The sequence below is a fragment of the Epargyreus clarus genome, unplaced genomic scaffold (assembly GCF_041222505.1).
Source record: "Epargyreus clarus isolate Ecla_fem2 unplaced genomic scaffold, WU_Ecla_fem_2.2 ptg000010l, whole genome shotgun sequence".
Lineage (NCBI taxonomy): Eukaryota > Metazoa > Arthropoda > Insecta > Lepidoptera > Hesperiidae > Epargyreus > Epargyreus clarus.
In genome coordinates, this window is record NW_027332218.1 from 15,001 (window position 1) to 36,059 (window position 21,059).

The 21,059-nt window shown below is 41.3% G+C and overlaps 1 protein-coding gene across 3 annotated transcripts in view; it reads right to left on the bottom strand.

Moving 5' to 3' along the window:
- Positions 1–4,548: 4,548 nt before the first annotated feature.
- Positions 4,549–21,059, bottom strand: part of LOC140745237 (uncharacterized) — a 30,490-nt gene continuing 13,979 nt past the window's right edge. Inside the window, exons 2-10 of one of the 3 annotated variants that reach the window (XM_073076971.1) lie at positions 19,991–20,084; positions 10,887–11,051; positions 7,586–10,752; positions 6,575–7,123; positions 6,174–6,391; positions 5,658–5,751; positions 5,481–5,584; positions 5,208–5,266; positions 4,549–4,995 (exon numbers count right to left, since the gene is read on the bottom strand). In XM_073076971.1, the coding sequence (XP_072933072.1) occupies positions 4,869–4,995; positions 5,208–5,266; positions 5,481–5,584; positions 5,658–5,751; positions 6,174–6,391; positions 6,575–7,123; positions 7,586–10,752; positions 10,887–10,975 (4,407 nt within the window). In that variant the 5' untranslated portion in view covers positions 10,976–11,051; positions 19,991–20,084 and the 3' untranslated portion in view covers positions 4,549–4,868. Of the gene's footprint in view, positions 4,996–5,207; positions 5,280–5,480; positions 5,585–5,657; positions 5,752–6,173; positions 6,392–6,574; positions 7,124–7,585; positions 10,753–10,886; positions 11,052–13,859; positions 14,019–19,990; positions 20,085–21,059 lie in introns of those variants that run through there. The other 2 variants (XM_073076972.1, XM_073076973.1) reach the window with 2 other exon arrangements.

A 21,059-nucleotide genomic window follows, 5' to 3' on the forward strand; every position in this document is an offset into this window, starting at 1 on the left:
ACCAACCAACCAACCAACCAACCAACCAACCAACCAACCAACCAACCAACCAACCAACCAACCAACCAACCAACCAACCAACCAACCAACCAACCAACCAACCAACCAACCAACCAACCAACCAACCAACCAACCAACCAACCAACCAACCAACCAACCAACCAACCAACCAACCAACCAACCAACCAACCAACCAACCAACCAACCAACCAACCAACCAACCAACCAACCAACCAACCAACCAACCAACCAACCAACCAACCAACCAACCAACCAACCAACCAACCAACCAACCAACCAACCAACCAACCAACCAACCAACCAACCAACCAACCAACCAACCAACCAACCAACCAACCAACCAACCAACCAACCAACCAACCAACCAACCAACCAACCAACCAACCAACCAACCAACCAACCAACCAACCAACCAACCAACCAACCAACCAACCAACCAACCAACCAACCAACCAACCAACCAACCAACCAACCAACCAACCAACCAACCAACCAACCAACCAACCAACCAACCAACCAACCAACCAACCAACCAACCAACCAACCAACCAACCAACCAACCAACCAACCAACCAACCAACCAACTTTTACTACTTTCAACAATTTTAGTACTTATTTAAAGAAGTAGTTGGTTAGTAATGAAAATTAATGAAAGTAATGAAATTTAAAAAAAATCTCCAATTTCACTTTTACAACAATAACTATACTTACTAAACAATATTCTATTCAGGAAATGAGCACTGCAAATATTTGAAGTCTGCTTACATTCAATCGTTTTATGATGATATAAGTCCATAGGTGACAAAAATGCTTCGAACGCATCTGTTTCAAATACTCTTTGACTTTCGGGGGAGTGCGCGTGCGCGTGAGGCAGTAATCGCTGGCCGCTTACTGCCTACTGTGTCGTGTTCGATTCTCAAGGACGTTGGGCTATCATTTCGCTTTAATGTATGTTAGTAATTAAAAATAGAAAGAAAGAAAGAAAGAAAGAAACATTTATTTCAAAGCGGCACTACAAAAATATATACATGCATAATCCTTACTAATCCTTACTAATTAGAGTTGCGCAAAATGTATCACTAAAGTGAAAAGAGTGATATATATCTTTTGAACTCAGTGATATATATCACTCTTTTAGCTCAATAGCTCACTTTAGCTCAGTAGCTCTGTAAAGATACGCGACATTTTATATCAGTATATCAGAGAATCAGATCAAAATGTTTTGACAACATTTTTGATTCCTATAATTAATACAAAACTGGCAAGAAATTATATATGAATTATCACAGCCAACGCTATTTGTATATCCCGGTTTCCATGTTCTTAGCAATAAAATATTTTAATTTAGTGTTTAATACGTAACCGTAACTGTTATATATCTCAATCAACGCATTTGACTCGAATCAGGCTCACTACTCACTCTCAGTCAGTCGCTCATTTGACTCATCGCTCACTCGCGAGCTAGTATAACACTGTTGAGTTGAAGAAGATCTTATATCCGGAATCGTTTGAATCTATGAACTAAACCATGTGATGCGGATATAAAGATATAATTCAAATCCGTCGGAGTTGATGAGTGATTAGCTCTTTGGTGAAGATATATATCTTTTATATCATCGCTCACTCGCATCGCTCACTCGCGAGCTACACAATTCTATTACTAATATTATAAATCCGAAAGTAACTCTGTCTGTCTGTCTGTCTGTCTGTCTGGTTGTCTTTTCTTCACGCCTAAACCACTGAACCGATTTTAATGAAATATTGTACAAAGATAGTCTGAGACCCGAGAACGGACATAGGATAGTTTTTATCCCGGAAATCCCACGGGAACTAGGGATGGCGATGTAAGATCGATTAATCGGAGAATCGATCTTTTGGACCAAAAAGTCGATTATTTTAATCGATATCCTTACTAATCCTTACTAATATTATAAATCCGAAAGTAACTCTGTCTGTCTGTCTGTATGTCTCTTCTTCACGCCTAAACCACTGAACCGATTTTCATGAAATTCTGTACAAAGGTAGTCTGAGAACCTAGAATGGACATAGGATAGTTTTTATCCCAGAAATCCCACAGGAACTAGGGATAGCGATCTTAGATCTATTAATCAGAGAAGCGATCTTTTTGACCAAAAAAATTCGATTTCTTTAATCGGTTTCCGGTAATGGATTCTACCTACGTTTGTGGGTTTTTTGGCATACTCTAAATAACCATGAGTTTAATGAGTTCTTGCAATCGGAGACGGTTGCAACATTATATTTGTTTATATAGATTTATTGGGATTATAATAGGGGTGGCAATTCTTACCGGAAAAGATCGATGTTTGAATCGATTCGAATCGAAGTGCAATAAATCGATTCACAAAAAATCGAGGCCTAAGAATCGTTCTATCTTCGATATTTTTTCGAGGATAGCGAAAAAAAAGGTTATCAGGATCAAACAAGCACTGAAATTATGTATCCGTCAGCGAATCCTTACTTCCTTACTAATCCTTACTAATATTATAAATGTGGAATTAACTCTGTCTGTCTCTTCTTCACGGCTACACCACTGAACCGATTTGAATGGAATTTTGTACAAAGATAGTCTGAGACCCGAGAAAGGACATAGGATAGTTTTTATCTCGGAAATCCCACCAGAACGGACTCCAGTAATGGATCGATTCAGTGAATCGATCTTTCAACCCAGAAGATTGAAATTCGATTTTCGATTTTACTTACAGTTACTTTACTTGTCCATTAGTTGATCATTTATCTATTTATATAAAAATGAATATTTGTCTATATACATTTTATAGAATCGGAAACTATGCATTTGATCAAGTGATGATCTTTTGCAGAGTTGTTGTCCAAGAGCCCACGAAGGTTTGGGAGTTGGTAAGACTAAATTTCGACAGATGGCACCACTGTCATTCCAATGAAAGTACGAGTTTTCTGTTTTATGTATGTCATATTATATCTTTAAAATGCGGGCGAAGCCGCGGGCACCACTAGTATAAAATAATCTTAGACTACTAGATTGTAACCAGCCAATATAATTGTAGTGCCCCATAGATGAAATAGGGCACACTCAGCAAATGTCACGGCGAGCCGCAACCACTGGTTTTCAGTGCGACCTTAGGGTTCGCGGTGTTCGGACGGCGCGAACTTGTTGTCGTTCAACAAATTATTCGCCGAAATTATATAATTATTTAGTAATTGTCGTAAATGTACAGAAACAATTATAATATATTTACGTCTTACAAACATATTGGATATTGAAAGAAGTGATATGAACTCTCAGTTGCGGTGATCAACTAAACTGGGTAAGTTTAAAGTAAGTTAAGGTTACTAATAAATCTTTATACATGATGCTTAAAGTTAACTAGTGTGTATGCTGCATGTGTATGTGTGCGTGTGTGTGGGTGATGTGTGGGTGTGTGTGTGTATTTGTTTGCCTGCGTTTGTGTTAAATATTTCTAATATATTTTTTTTTAAATTTAATAGATGTATCTTGTACTTGTTTAATAGATGTATAAATGTACATTTCGCATTCAAATTTGTGTTTGAATCTTGAGAAATCTTTCAGGCGTTCTACTCAGTGTTCTTGAACCTACCAATCTTTCGGTATGTCTACGGATATTGGCTCTGTCATACTGAAATACCAAAATGCCAATGCATTCAATGCAAAAATCAATATTTTTCCATGATTTCAGAGTATGCAAATTATCCCGAGTTTTCTACAAATTTTGGTACAGAGTGGCGAATTATAAGAAATTGTGAATAAATGAAAACAGTCCTGGTAATTTAGAATTAAATCGACGAATACACAAGTGTCAGCGAAAAGAAAATTAAGCTCGTCATGACGAAATAATTTGAAAAACAGTAATATTGAATTGTATTATCGTTGAGTCATATTCGACCGATTTTTGGTACAATGGGTGTTTGTTTCTCTGAAGGCAGTGAGATCTGAGATAGATTTCGATGTGCTGCCCCTGTAAAGTGCTCTCGTATCTTGATTGCTAAATTTTGAGTGTGTTCGATCTGCGATCGTGTTTTCAAAACTTACTGAGAATTTGGTAACTTCTCGCAGACGTGTCTGCGGCTTCGTTTCCAGGAGTTCCAACGTGGCTTTTGATCCATGCTAATTTTACGGTATCCATGTTTCGCAGTTGTTTGATGGTGCTGTGAATTTCGGTAATTAACGGATGAGTGTTACTTTTGTGTTGCAAAGCTTGTAAATAAGACATTGAATCACTCTGACTTATGACTCACTCATTGACTCACTCACTCACTCAGACAGACAGTCACTGGCTCATTGGCTCAATGGCTGACTAACTCACTCATTTTCACGTTTCATCCATTAACCAGCACATTCTCCTCTTTATTCATGTTATTCTTAAATTAACTATTATTTCTTACTTTTCAACTTGTTCAAATATAAACACTTGGTTTTTCGTTCGTTAAGCTATTATTTTTCTGTGTAAAGTTTTTGTTGAAGGATTTAATTTATAATGTAAAGATATTCGGGGGAAAATAATACACAAATTAGGAATGATCACGTATAACAAAGTTTATTTGGTAAATTGTACAATGAGCAGATCAGGGGTCATGCCTTGTCACACCGTGAACATGCTAAGAGCATACAGTACGTCGTCAGAAATATCCTCGACTCCATTGACTTCTTAATTCAGAAACATAACGTGGATAATAATAAAATATTATCTACGGAAACCATCTTTATTAATATTCGAATACGTTATAGCGTATTCTACTAGCTAGAGCTAGTTGACGACTTTTGTTATTCTTTTAATGCCACTGTCTGTTCGCGACAGGCGCGGGCCGGCGGCAGGATGGCGGCGGGACGGCTAGGTGCGCAGCAGCGAGTGGCGGCGCGCGCGCAGGTCGCGCGTCAGATCGCGCTCGCTCATGGAGGGCGCGCGCGGCTTCAGCTCTGGCACGATGGCGCATCCCAGCACCGACAGGCCATTATTTCTGTCAACGACGTCACATGTATGTATTATCATAATCTTATTCTTCATGACTCATTAAAGTAGAGACCGATTCTAAGCGAGGTTGGTACTGTCTTAGATAAAAAAAAACACCCATCAAAGTGTTATACTTTGCAAATTAAAAACGTTGATGTATTTGTTCCAATGGCCTTATTTTATGAACAAGAAGTGACTATTATATCTGGTTGGCAATACCTGATCGGCATAGGCTCGTCTTGTGGAAGCCAGCAATGCAGGGAGCACCCCCGTCGCGTCTGAAACAACCGCCTTCTCGATGTAAATAACGTGCTTACCGCTTTACAAAATACATTGTTAGCGTCTGCTCTTAAATGCAAGAACTTAACAAACACGCACTTGGCGTTACAAACATCAGAAACGTTTTACTTACAACTATTTATTAATTTCCTCTTTGGTATCTGATCTCATTCGATATAAAATGTTACTGACGGTATCTTTATAGTTAAGTACCTTAACGGAGCTGCGAGTCTTGCTGCGGGAGGCGCGGTACGTCTCCAAGTCGGGCAGCGGTTCTGTCGACTTCTTCACGCTCTTGGACGCAAGAATTGAAGAGTCTGGCAACAGTTACCGAACGGTTAGTTATCGACTCGTTCTTACATACGAAGTAGAGCGAGAAGCGGAGCGTACCTGAGGCTTCCCTCTTGACGGTGAGCGTGAGGCGGCCGGAGTCGTCGGGCAGCGCTCGGCGGCGCGAGCGGCCGCACTCCGCGCTACACTCCACCTGCCAGCGGGCGGAACACATCATGTGGATTATTGTGGACTGAGACTAGCTCTTTACTAAACCGACCTCGACCTATCAGAAAGTAAAGTTCAAAATAATATCTTACTATTAATATGTATTTCCAGGTGGAATAGTTGTCGACACCTACCTGCATTGTTGAAATGATAGTTCGTCATAGCCACGACCAATGTTCACAGTGAAAAAAAAATATCATGTGGTCATGGATATATTAAATGTAATTCTGTCATCAGTTCATTAACTATTAGTAATAAATCGTGTAGTTCTTTTCTATGACATTTCTATTTTTTTTTCTATTTCTATGACGTGTAGTACTTTCTTTGCTTCAAATAGTTATCACAATAGAAATCAAAGATCTCAAGCTTTACTGCAGTTTCGACTGAAATATAGTTACAAATACATACGGCACGCGTAGAAGGCGCAACGGAACAGCGGTGGGCCGAGGAGCCGCGGAGGTCGCGCGGCGCGCGAGGCTCGCGGGGCGCGCGCGGCGTGCGCGGCGCGGGGGGCGCGGGGGGCGGCTCGCGGCCCGCCGGCGCGCGCTCCGGGAAGCGCAGCCGCATCTCCACGTCGTTGGGCAGCGCCGCCGGGCACGAGCCCGCCACCGTCACCGCCCACTCCCCTGTCGCACCACAACCGACACCGGCCTCGTCGCTTTATTCGCTTTCACATTGATCGGTGCAATCGAACTCGATGCGAACTAATCGACATTTTATTTTAAACAAAAAAGCAATACTTCCAGTCTAGTGACTCTTTTGGAATTAGGCGTTGGTGAGGATGTTGGCAAAATCGGTGGATGAGATACCTGAGGCGTGAGCGGCGCGGCGGCGACGGCGGCGCGCGTTGAGCCAGGCGGGCGCCAGCGAGCACAGCAGGCTGCCGCCCGACTCGCTGGAACTGGACGTCTCGTCGCGCGCGCGCTCCTCGCTGGCCCCGCGCGCCGCGCGCCTTCCCCTGGCCTTCCTAACTACCTCGTACTGGAAGCTTTCGCGCTCTCTCCTCCGTTCGCGGTCGTCACTGGTGACGCCGTGCCCGTCCTCGTTCTCGTCCACCGGGAAAGCCTCTCTCCTGTCGACCTTTTTGACCACGTGCGGCACACACCTCTGACCTTTTCTATGATCCGTGGCATGAGACGTCGCAATGACGTCCTCGCCCGCTTCGACTGTCATCATTTCCGAGCGCCGTCTTCCCGTTCGGACGTTGTCTGATTTTTGCACTTCCTTATGGGTTTTTTTGTTTCGGTCGGCAATGGAAGGCATGGAATGAACGTCACTATGCACGGAACGCACGGGCCGCCTCGGGGGAGGGGCTTCGTATTGCGTCGGAACGGATCTACGCCGTTCGTTCTGCTGACCTTTGGATAAATAAAACGATCGGTTGCGGAATTTTATTATTTTATTTATTTGAGTCGATTACAAAAATTCTCTAATATTATTAAAAATAAATAACGTGCTCGCGTGTGCTTTTGAATTACAGTGCCTTAAACTATAAAGTAGCGCCCCTAAATTTTTATACACAAACTTTTGTAGCAGATATACGATGCTATTGAAGTTTGACCTATCGACTTTCAAACAGATGTGTAATTTAGAAGAGCTATAACAATACAAAAATACTTCAACTGTGATTTGAATAATCAGTACAGTATACAGCTATGAATATAAATACATGTATATAAACATTAATTATATAACAAACAGGAATATCCGTTCGCAAGGACTCCCAAAGTGGTGCGAACACCCAACTGGCAACTATTCTACATAGATGGTAGAAGCGGTGCGGTGCGGAACGAGCGGCGGTACGATATTGCACGCGATACCTTCCTCGTCGCGGCGCGGCGCGGGCGGGCGCCGCGGCGGCGGGCCGCTCGCCGCGTTCTGCACCCAGCTGCGCTCGCGCGTCGTCTCCACCACTCGGGCGATCTTGATGGGGCTCGTCGAGGCAGACTTGCGGATGGGGGATGTCATGGCGGCCACGGTCACCTGCACGGGCGACCTATACGCGTCGGGCATCGGAGATGTACCGGCGCTTCTCATCTCTCTCAATCTAGACTCCTTCGACAGCCTAGGGGTTTTAATCGGTTCTGAAATGTGACTTATCTTTTCGTCCTGATCATCACGAAAACTATCGAGGCTCGGAGCCGAAGCTCGTCGATTGTAGGCCGCATCATCCGGTGATTCGACGCTGAGGCTGCTTCGCTCCTCCGGAATAATGTCGAACACACGTTTGAAACGCAAAGAGTTGGACCTGGTACGGGGCTCACAAGGGACAGAAGCGCGTCGCACGTGAACGTCTTGCGTTTCACCTTCATCGCTGAGAGCGTCGAGAAGCATGCCGGCCAGCACGTGGCTGGTCTTGCCATTCCTTTCGTTCATCGTCGTTGAGTTTCGCCTACTTCCATTACTTTTATATATTCTTTGTGAAGGTTTTTCATACACGGGTATGGGAATACGAGACTTTTTATTTTTTACATTAGAATTTTGATTTTCATCAGAATTTATTGTATCCGTAGAGCTCTGTGAACTATTCACGTACTCTAGTATCTCAAGAATTTCAATGCATTTTGTTCCATCGCGTATTTCAGACTTCTGGTAAATTCTTCTCGGACCGTCTTCTGGGGTAAGAGGAGGGTGCGCTTGCAAAGATAATTTCCCCCGAATATGACGCTCTGATTTTCGACTTTCTCTTCCGATATCTTCAGAGCAGGACTGAGAGGCATCGCTTTTAGTCAACCTAATTTCTTTGTTATTATTATACTCTGTATCTCTTTTCCAATATTTTTTGGATACATTTTCTTCGGATTTTGTAGCAGATAATTTATTAGATCGTTGTTTAATACGCATACATTTGTATTCGTCTTGTGCAATTTTCGCTATTACGTCATCAATTAAAGCATTAATGATGGCCATACATTCTCGCTCTATCTCCTTTTTAGTTTTACTTATTTCTTTGTGCTGCTGTTTTTCTAATTCACGTTTCAATTGCTTGACTTTAGAACGCCTCGCACACTCCATACGGAGTTCTCTCTTTCTATGTCTCCGATAAAGTCTCTGTTTTATGGTTTCAGGCATGTGATCAGCAACCACGATATTTTCTTTTTCGCAATCACAATTATCGTCCTTTATCCTTATAAAAAATGATTCGCCCTTATCTTTGGGAGACAATGAATCACCCTGTTGAGCATTTTCTGGTAGTAAATCTAATACATCAATGGCTGAACGCACCAACTCACTTCTCTTGTTGTTACTAAAAGACTTTCTTAGTAGAACAGATCGCGGCGAATTAGGATCATCTAAACTATCCACCAGACTCGTGCATTCCGAGCCCAGCACTTCTGCGTCTTCTGACGATGAAGTATTTACCTCCATGGAATCCGTATGCGGGAAAGCTGAAAATCTTGGCACTACTGCATCAGCGTCCTGCGCTTCCTCATAATAATTACCAGCTCCTACGCCACTTATAACTTCGAACGTATCTGATTGTCTTTGAGTTTGCATTTCTATTGTGTCAGATGTTGCAAAAGTTCCATTATTATCTATAAACACATCAACATTTGAAATTTCAATATGCGAAATTTCCGGTATACTATTTGAGTGATTCATTTCAGGATCCATGTTATGAAGTTCATCTTGAAAAAGTTTCTGAATTTGTTGAAGGACAGCTTTGTTCACATTATCGTGATGGGTAACATTCACAAAAGTGTCATTAGAAGGCTTGTCTATGTTTTCTGTAGATATATTACTGTATCGGGTGCTTTCAGCCGACGTCAGATTATTGTTTGTTTCTAAGCTGGGAACTTCCTCGCGAATATTTTCCTCATTGTGGGAGTCGCGAAGGTTATTGCAGTTATCTCGTCTATCTTCGCTGTTGTAAAGCTCTTCATTACCAAAAATAATCTGATTATTTGAAGTAGGACTTAAATGGACAATGGTGTTAACCCCAGTGTTTTGAAGTTTAACCTTAATTTCTTTCTCTACAATACTAAGTTTCCTGTCGGCACATATTGACGCATTCATTGATTCCAGCTGATCAGTCAATGAATTAAGACTCTCTACCAATATGTTCGAGACGTACTCGTCGATATCGATATTCCTCTTTTTCTTATTTTTCAAAATTGGACTTCTAATCGTTTGAGCATTCAATTTATCAGGCTCGTTTTCCAATGTCGGCGATGGATCAACATTTAATGTTTCAGAAACGACAATCTCTAGAATTTCATACGACGGTGTCTCCACAGTTAGCGGTCTATCATATGGTAAAATATTACTTTCATCATTCTCTGCGCAATCCGATCTTTCACTTATTCGACCGTCAATATGAGCACTTCCAGATACTTGCGTACTTAATTTGGGCACTATAATACCGGATGATTCCTTGGCCGTGGGCATCGACGTCGAAAACGTGTCAGAGGAATCTGTCAAGGAGCGCTCATCCGTCTCTACGCGAAGGGCGGAGCTGTCGGTGGTCGTGGCCAGCGGCCGCTCTGACGCCGGTTCGGTAGACGGAGTAACGGATATCTGCTCAGAGTACTGCGTGGAGACATTACGCGCTCGGCCTTCGGAATCGGAGGAGCTGGCGACTAAGGCGTCCGTCGCAGTCTCCACGGACGAAGAAATGTTGCGAACATGGGACTTGTATGTCAACTCAGAATCCGCTCTGACATCCTCTCCGATGCGGTCACGGGAAGAGTCCAGACGGAGTCGCTTTGGCGTGGTCCAGCCGGATGCGTGGCGCAGCTCCGAGCGCGAGCCGTCGAGCGAGCGCGTGCCACAGGGCTGGCAGCAGCAGCACACGCGGCACGGCGAGCCGCCCGCACGCCCCCACAGCCGCAGCAGCGCCGACTTGCGCATCAGCTCGCGGTCGCGCCGCGCCGGCCGCGCGCCCGCGCAGCAGCCGCAGGCGCCGCGCGGTGGCGTCGACGCGGCCGACGTGCCGCTCGCGGGGCCCGCCTCCTCTGTTTCCGATCGCTGCTGAGCCAAACGATACCTGCAAACATTGACATATAAAGCTCATAAACCTGTTTTGAATATAATTCGTCATGGCAAAATTTTTTACTGGCTTAAATTTATCATTATGAAAGGTTGGGGAGGATCACGGCGTCGTTCGAGTGAATTACTCACTTTCTCATGATAGTCTCGGGCATGGAGTAGCGGCGGCGCAGCAGGCCGGGCGAGGCGGCGGCGCGGCCGGGCAGCTCCCCGCGCCACATGGCGGCGGCGCGGCGCGGCGTCGCGCTCGGCGCGGACTCCGAGTTGCACGTTGTTCCCGCGTCGGTTGTTGCACCGCTGAAACAATTACATTAATATCTTGATTTTTGTAAAGAAGCTTTTCGCCAGGAGCATGTTTTTCAGTAAAGAATTTATAATAATAATTTGCACGCAGTTTTTTTTTAAACTGTGTGTACGCTTTATGTAATGCTTAAAATGAAACATATGTAAGGCTTGATGAATGTATATATCTCTTACACATTAACAAATATTGCAATATTCTTCATCTTTGCACGTCGCAGTGTGGTAACAGAATTAATACTGAATGTAAATATCTGTGGCTTCTAAAAGGACTAAACTAGTACTCCTCCTCTGTCAGTATGTTCGGTCATTGAAACACTACACGGAAGTATACTCGTAAGAGCGCAAGGACGTCAGACATGGCACAGAGTAGAGGTGGCCGATGGCTTAGGAATTTTACGATAATAAGTACAATGTTTTATTGATTACCTATATTTTTTCTCTACTGCGTAATTCTTTACGAGGTGGACAGCATTTCTACACAGTCGTGACGGCAATCGAAAATATAGAGATCTCATCGAGTGCACGTAATGTGAATGAAATAAAAAACCTGATAATTCGTTATTCAACATCATATACGGACGCTTCTCTATATTTCATGGAATAAAACATAAATGAAAAAAGTAACTTCAGATTTTTAATCAATGTTCATAATGTTCACAGTGGCAATGCTGAACGGCACGAGTATGTGAATGTGACGCGGACTGCGGTAGAGATCCGATAGAGATCAACAACCGCAGGAGCGGCGGCGGCGCAGGACTATTTGTGCAGTCATCTGCGGACCGCGCACACACACAAGCCCGCGTGTCCTAACACACCACGCACCACTAACACATATTGTTCTACTCGTTGTAACATCTTAAATTTTCATCCACTACCACATGTACTAGAGAAAGTTAATGTATGCATTTATGCACACCGCATAATATAGATAAAATCTCATTTTTTACTTCACTGCATATATACAAATCTCCATATGCCTATGGTTCACAATTAAAAAATAATTTATTTTACTTTCGTTGTGAATATTATACATATTTATACATAAAAGTAAAACATGAAAAGCAAAGTTAAAACAATGAGTATATGTACTTAAATATTTTTTCTATAGTTCTTCGAATGTTTTAATTTCTCTGCATAGTCCCTACATAGCGTCAAAAACTAGAAGTTACTTCAATTTGAACCAAGAGAGGGACTTAGCGACTCTCTTTGACCAAGAGAGCGAGAGATCAAAATAATATCGTTAGCGTTATTTTTATAGTAGGTAGAATTGTAAATATTTTGCATGTTATGTAGTGTAAATCTTGAGAAATAAATTTGTAATTATTGTAACAGGATGATGGTTAATAGATGTATTATTGTGAATCGTTCGATACAGTGAGTACCGAGGGCGCCAGGAATAGCGGCCCTCGCGCGCCGACCGAAATACCCCGCGCGCCGCCGCCGCCGCGCGACACTCGCCCTCCTCTCGCGTGGACACTGCCACTGCCATCACTGTCACTGCACAAAGCAATCGCCGACTACTTCCTAATAACATTCCGACTGTAACCGACTTACCACTGATACCGAGGATGCCAAGGATCTTCCATAAAACGACACTTGTATAAAGTTCGTCCTATACGATCTCAGAGTACTTAAAGCCATTGTCCCCAGAAGATTGTAACGGAATACATTACCATCGCCTTTCTCGTTGCACGCTACTGATTGTGTACACAAATGGAGCGAATCCGGATCTACCATTATTGTTTTATGAATCGTTTTATTTTCATTTACATAATTATAAATGCGTGCGCGCACAACGCACAGCGCTCTCCAGACGCAGCAGAGTCACGGAACGCATCCATTTGTTAAAAATTTGGATCTGTCACTATTTATAGTGGAGTACTATTATTTATAGTGGAACCCTACGACTGAAAGCACGCGGGCTCGGGCTCACTATAATGAAAGTTCATGAACATAAAAGCTCGCATCGTAATAAAGATTAAAGTGAGGTGTGTGATAAAGTTATGGGTATCATTTGAATAGAGCCTGTGAATAGCGCGGGGGCGACGCACAAAGCCAGCGGTGGGATTACGCGCGGCGGCTCCGACGGCCGCTGCGCCCAGCAACACACCTTTATTCTCTTTTTAGCATTATATTAAACTGATATGCAACCCCCATGACCATGCAAAGGGCTTCACTTTAATACCCTCAATAGTATGGAATAGGAAACATACTGTTTTAAACGTGAATTATTGTGCATCAGTGACTAAGATTGTTAAGAGTTATTTTTTTCGACTTCAAAATGAAACTAGTAAAAATTCGGTTCTGTGAGTCAATATTTTCAAAACTGTGTGAAAATTACTTTGTCGAGTAAATGATGTTATTCACACCATGAAATATATATTTCTGCACCATAATTTAACTTCGTCCTGTCGTCGTTCCTGAGTGTCAAAAGAAACCAAATATGAACAATGTTGCGATTTATTTAAAAGTCACTTTCTACACGGAATTGCATTAATTTATTGGTGACACTTTAATTTGTAACTGTGTGTGTAACTTTAATTTATGTATTGGTCTTTTAATTGATCATTGATACCAAAGATTCCAGTATTGTATCTGCACTTGAGATTCATCTTAGTAATGTGCAATTTAAAAATAGTACCTACAGAAGTTAAGAGCTAAGTTATTGATTATACGTAATATGACAAAAAGCCATCAATAACAAAATAATACAGATTTATAGTAAAAAGTATACTGTGTTTGTTACTAAAGTGCAAAGTTAAAAACAAAAAAAACATCCGCTTCCATTAGCACGTAACTTACCACTTAGTCCCTAACGACGGGCGTCATTCTCATATCACTCTATCACTTGCACAAATCGTAAGTTTTCCTAATAAAAATTACGTAATATTTAATTCACAAATTTGTTTCGCTACAACTTTGTTCTGTGATGATATACCGCGGTAGGAGCGCGCGGCGCCGCGGACCGCCGACCGTCCGCTGTCGAACGTCAAACTGCGCGTCGTGCCGAATGAGTGGCCACTGACGAGTACCGCTTACTCGCTCGTTACAGTTTCAGTACTTGCTCCGCTGCATCGCACAAGAATCCTGAAGCCCATTCGCTGAACGCCTCACATCTCTGTTTACATCGCGCCGTGACGGCCGCCTGCCAATCTCGCGAAGCAATCATGCAAGAACTAATTATAATGACCATTATCTTGAGATAAGGACTGGACATGACTCGTTCGAGCGATTACAGAAATTATCACCAGCTAAGTGCAGCGACAAGCGGCGGTGCCGTGTTTTAAAATACTTGTGGATGGACTGGAACTCGTTATATCGTCATTTCAATCATGACATTGATTCATGAATATTTATCGCAAATTCACGAAAATAAACTGCAATCTTTTTTCAGATTTCAACACTGATAGACGAAATATGTACCTATTTATAATTGTAAAGTAATAAATAGATAAAGTTATCGATAAGATAATGATATCCGGAATTCGCTCTATAATGCGAATGCACTTCAAGTCGCTAATGTAGAGGCTTTATGTAATTTATAATTTGACATCATTATCACTGTACTTACTCATAAGTTCCATGATTCTCGGCGATGAATCTATTACTCAAAGAGTAAGTTCATACCGTATTATAATACTTAGTACTTTTAGATATTTTAATGTGTTGTCATCAGCTTCAAATATGATGTTATGAGGATATGTTGGATTTTTTTTTGTATATATAAAGTACCAAGTGAGTATATATGGTACTTTGTATTAATTACAATCTAGCCTAATTGAAGACTAATGAGTAATTCTACGCTAACTAGCTATGATGGAAATGTGTTTCTATTTCTTAGTGTCAAATTTGAATTCCTGGTGTATTGATGTCTTATATATCTTATATAAATGAAAATTATACTGCATCATTAGCAGAAATAAATAAGAAGACCTGACCTGCCCTAATGTAATTTGTGAACTTTGTAGTGGACACCGCTACAAAGTGTGTAATTCATCTGGAGCTCAGGTTATCGGCGGGCGGCAGGGGCGGCGTAGGGCTTCTTTGCGTGACTCATTCATAGTACTCACTCCTCTGTTTGTCATCTGCCTGCTAATTGTTCACTTCTAGTAAACTTTATATTGCGTGCTTTGAATGGAGACAGGAGGAGGTTATCCTTTATTGGCCTTAAATAAAGTAAGGCGAATTAGTTTTCAATACAAATAATGTGATAAGGTTGTGTTAAAAGTCTATATCCGAGTATATAAAGTACTTTAAAACTGTTATCAACTTAAACGGCGTATATTAAGAGTTAGCGTTAAAATCAGCGCTGACTCATATTATCTGTACATTGTTTGATTAGGAGGAGAAAATTCATTGAGTCAATAAACATATGTTAGCTGAATGAGTATTTAGCGGGAAGTGTGGCCAGTCATCTGCTCGCGACACTGACTCACTGTACCAGCAAGCGCTGGAAGCAATAAGGACGAGTGGAGACACGTGGTGAATACACTGACACCTACTCCATGTAAATTATTTATGCTAAGTATTTAATTCGTTTCGATAATTAAAACTTTGTTATACGAGCAGAGGGAGAATTACTCGCATCTTTATAGTTCCGAGCAAGAATTAAAGTGAAAATGAATAGTGAATGCAAATCCTACCTCCGATGTTTTAAGATGTCTCTGTGCTGTAAATAATTTCTTTGGTTCTCGCTCTCTCTGGTTCTCGTATTTCACCAACAAAACTCCAAACAATGAATATTGAAAACTGTAGGCTACATAAGCACACAAACTGGAACAAGGCCCGCAATAATCCGGCGACAGAGCAGATTCATTAGCGCGCCGGAGCCCCGAGCCGCAGACAATGGCCAGCGCCGGACAAAGAGCGCTCCGAGGCGATCACAGCATTACAGGGATTGCAGTGAAACTAACAGCTGTCGTTATCAACATCAAAACAAAACTATAGAAATAGAAGAAATCCCGAGTAGCCTTCGCTTTAATAGCACTGGACGGAAGGTAATAGCAAAAAATAGAAAACTATGAACAAAAAACTTTTTAAAAAAGCTTTTAAGCTGAGTGCAGTTCTTGAAATAAAAGTTGGAAATACCAAATTGAATATCCTATACTTTTTTATAAAAAATATTTACTTTGTTTTTGGAACTCCTGTCAATATTTGCACTCTCAACATTGCTTTTGTTAGTTTATCACATTTGAAGGGTGATATGATGAGAGAGAAAATAGTTGGAAAAAATATTTTAACTACTTAATTTTAGTAGATATGAAATGAAAATTGAATCGTATATGTGCAATATGGTTAGGTATCTATTTAGACCAGGCTGGCGTGCATGTGTTACACAGGGCAGTTCTGATCCCGCGTCCACACGTCGTGTTTGTTGACGAACACGGTCATAATAATACTTGTCCTTGGCCTGAATGCGTGTTCGCGCAAATATTAACCGACTTCTTATTTGTACACAGCCGCGTCGCACGAATACAATAGAGGGATGAACCGGGGATCAATAAGCGTTTTATGGGAAACTAAAACGAACCCTTTCTAGTTCAGTATTCGGCTGTAAACTTGTGTGTGTAAATTAAGCGCATTTTTACTATTTGACTACCGATTGTGACGGGAATTTTGAGACAATTTAAGAGTTTAATAAAACCTGATGTATATAGTTTGGTTACTGCTACCACCTTACAAGGATTTTTTTAAATATTTATATGTAGTTTTTATTAATTCTATTTTAGACTCTATAATCTATATCAATACAACTACATACCATTTTTGAACAGTGTATTTTAAATTATATTAATGGTTACCCGTCGGGTCGTGGTCGGGTAAACCCGTTCTAATGAATTAAATAAATGCAACCTACGCACGTGCATGTAGGTACATGAATATAATAATATCACATCTTAACCTGTATTCTCAATGTTGATGTTATTTAATTTGTAATCAGTTATGTTATCATGAATGTATAGCTTTCTGAATATTATTAATTTTTTACATTTTTTTCCTAATAGCCTTTTATAATATAACTATAAAATATTGTTTAGTATGTAGTTGCTCAAGCTGTTCGCACCTGTAATTGAGGTGGCACTTAAAAAAATTCTCAATATTATATCAAAATAATTTGTATGCATCAGTGTTAACCTTGTTGGTGCGACTGTTTAATAAATAGATATAAGGGACAGCGGGTGCACGGGGGTACGAGGTGCAGAGATCCGGCTCGGAGCCGCCGCCCGATACGGCGCTGCTGCCCCTTTCTCCGCAGCCGAGAAATTGTTCACACTTCACGGGCTGCATCGCAATTGTAACAATATTTATTTGTACGCCCATCGGTTTCACTTGAATGAAACTTCGTCGAGCAGAGAAACAGTGTCGAACACTTACGCGCCGTGACGGCAGCTCGTATGTGCTCGTTATTAATGAGATGTGCAATGGAAAATAAAATAGGAATATGATGTTGATACCGCATTGTCAACAAGTTTGCGATAACCTTATGTGGGTTTATTTTTTTTTATAAATAAGTATGTAAAATATAAGTATGTATGTTTTCTTTCACTATTGTATGTAGGTATCTAATGTCCATGTGGCCGCGCCTCCCCCGCGCCGGCGCCGCCCTGTCTCCACGGCCCTCAGGTCGACACAAACAGCTCAAACTCAATGAATGGCCCTTGATTCCGCACTTGTCTCTATTTTTAAATGTTTATCGTTGAACCACCCGCAGCGTCGTGACGTCAACGTACGCTTCGGTTTGTTTCTGTCAGTATTTTCTCGTAAGAAAAGGGTTTCATGATATCCTCGTAAATTACACTTCAGAAAAGAACAGTGATATGGAACATATTATGTTTGATCGATTGTGAAGGTTCAATTAATTCATACTAATTTAGTTATTTAAAATGCAAAAGAATGTACAATAGAATATAGAGATAAATACCAGTGAAAACAAATACTTTACTTTTTATCTTTTGGAGTAATACAAGTGTATTATTACAAAATTAAAAAGTAACGTTTAACTTATACTTCATCTTTTTCGTATGCTGGTGTTTTATTAACCTATCAAGTAGAAATGGCAAGTGATAGTTGAGGAGAGCACGGCGTTGCGACCGAGTGGCCAGGTACTGCATGCTGGAAGGGCGAGAGTGGGCAGATGTGGGTCGGCCGCTCGGGGCCACCGGCCGGCAACTTCTATACATATTAGTATCATGACGAATCTTAAAATAAATCGTAACGTCCTAAAATGAACTTATATGTACATTAATCAATGTACAAAAAATATTCATTTTTGTAAGTGTAATAGAGCAAAATATAGAGCTTGTTTATTAATATGAGATTCGGACCTCTGGGCTGCTGTATAAAATTCATTTTGAAATAAGCAGTCAAGTGTTAAAAACAAATAACGTTTTATAAACACGTATCCCAAAATTATCTTATTCCCATATATGTAGTTAAAGCTCGCAGTCAATGCATCTGGTGCATGCGAGTGCCGCCTCAAGCGAGCAAACTCTCAGCAAGTAGGTGACGGCCGCGCCCGCCCTCACTCTGCTCTCACGCTGCCCTCAGGCCGCCCTCTAACACAATCCGAACAACGTCCCACTCGTCAAAATGGAACATCTCGTACCATTTGTAAACCGGGCCCTAATTTTCTACTTAATGTATCACCACATAATAAGTGTTATGGTTCTCGACTACGCTTGTTTGTGGAATCCTAATGTGAATACTATGAATGTAGAAAGCGTCATTTATTATTATAAAATATTTGAAGCATGGCAATTACCGATGTGGGCATGAGTACAAATTACTTCTTACGCGAGCCTCTGCCATACATAAATTAGCTATAAATAACGCTACTTATGATTCGCCACGAACATCTCAGTTTCTACGAGTGATTGAATATGCAAGGAGATATGTGGCAAGATGCACGCGAGTCGCCGGTGACTCAGTGCTCGCTTCCGGTTCGATGTCCTCTTTAGGGAAACATCACACAAGATACATTAACGCCGTAATTAGTGTAAATGCAGGTCACAAAATATGTTTTATTTGGCTATGATTTCATAATAATATGCACTTAAGTCCACTGCTAGACGTAAGCCTCTCCATAAGCATTCAACGGAACCCCCCGGGGCAGATCGCGCCATCTTGCATCCCACACTGGTTTGCCTGGACGCGATCTTCAATTCAAGAGCCGTCTACTCTAGCGGTTGTCGACTTTTTGGCACATGTGACCAACCTTTTGTCACTTTAACTTTCTAGCAATAATTTCAACTGAAACAAATTAACCAGACTTTGGCACCAGAAATTGTAGCCTACTTGCAACTTGAGCCACACTGCCTTGTCTGTCAGTGTTTTTCATTCACACAACCCGGCTGTGCGGGCTCCCCGAGGCGCGGCTAATTACCCGAGGGTATGCACACATGTGCCACGCGTTACGCATGCCCCGGCAGGCCATCACCCAAATGACTACGTAGAGCAGTTCATTCGTACGTTTGCATAATGATATAGGGCGAAACGGGAATATACATAGCAGTATAAGTTTATTCTAGATATGGTCATTCTACTTCTAAAATTGTCGGAATGTTTCTTAATCCCATATTGGAAATTGATGTCATTGTTGGCGATAACGATAAGCTAGTTGGTTTGGCACGAACGGTTGGATCCCTGGCCACTCAATAATGATTTGGAATATATATTCTGGATCTATAGGTTGGTAAATTTGTCTTTATGTATATTTATTATATATTTTTATGGCTATAAGTGGTGAAAACGTATTTCTGTGTGTGTTAGTATAATTTAAAAATAATATAATACACGGCTACTGGGTCATTAGTTCTTTTGTAACAGAACTTGCCTACATGCTGTTCTCTTTGTAGATATTGTATGTATGTATGTATGTGTGTGTGTGTGTGTGTGTATGTGTGTGTGTGTGTGTGTTGGGTTATTTTGCTCACCAGCGCCGGGGCGGCGGGCGCGGCTCGGGCCAGGCGTCGCGCAGCAGCAGCAGCGCGTCGCGCAGCGCGGGGGACGCGCGTCGCGCACGGACTCCTGCGCAAATTAAACACGGGTTACAATACAACTAACACCATTGATTATTTATTATTATTATTATATTAGACATGAAATCGGGTTGTACAAACATATTAATGCTTTTGTACAACGAAGATGAATATAACATCTTGCTGTACACCGGCGGCGGCTCACTTACTCCCGCCAAATACTGCAGTATAGAGCTGCTATATTCTATTCCTGTCGCGTTCCTTCACGGTCTTCAAGAATAGCAAAGCATTTGTTATTAACTTCAGTGAGGATTCCTTATTAGATCTATAGGCGGCAGTCAACACTGACAGCAGATGCAAGGTTGTTCATTACTTCTTTATAAGGTATATCTCATAATTAATAAAAAAAACGTCGTACTAAGGATGATAATAAGACTTTTTTCTGTCAAGACGGTCATTTACTACACAGTATGTAAACACTGTATGCAGTCACTTTTAACCAAGAGAAAAAAGAAAACAATTACAGTCCTATGTACATTTTAAAACTGTTTACCCTCACGGTAATGAAAATGGATGGTCTTCTGCTAATTCAACGTTTCAGTTAATTTCCTGTGTTCCCGAGCCAGCGCCGTCGTTACCGCCGCCCGCTATCGACAAGGGCATCGCTCCTCGCTTATCGAATACCTCATTAAATCAGTATTTTGTATAGTACCTTGCTTATTCTTGAAAATATATAACACCTTTTACAGTGTTTAATAATTATGATGTCGGTTAAATTCGTTTCATTTATTCGTCGAGAAGGTTCTACAAATAAAGAAGAATCGATCACTCGTTTATTTTTTCATTTACGACCTTTATTAATAACCTATCTATCCAGATTAATCAGCCTACCGAAGATCGAAATTAGACAATTTCTAGTGGCAGAAATTGATAAAAGTCGACCCTTGGTAGGATGACCAATAGAAAGATTAGATTATTACCAACGTTAGAGAGTATTTTTAATTCCTATCGACTTTAAACATTA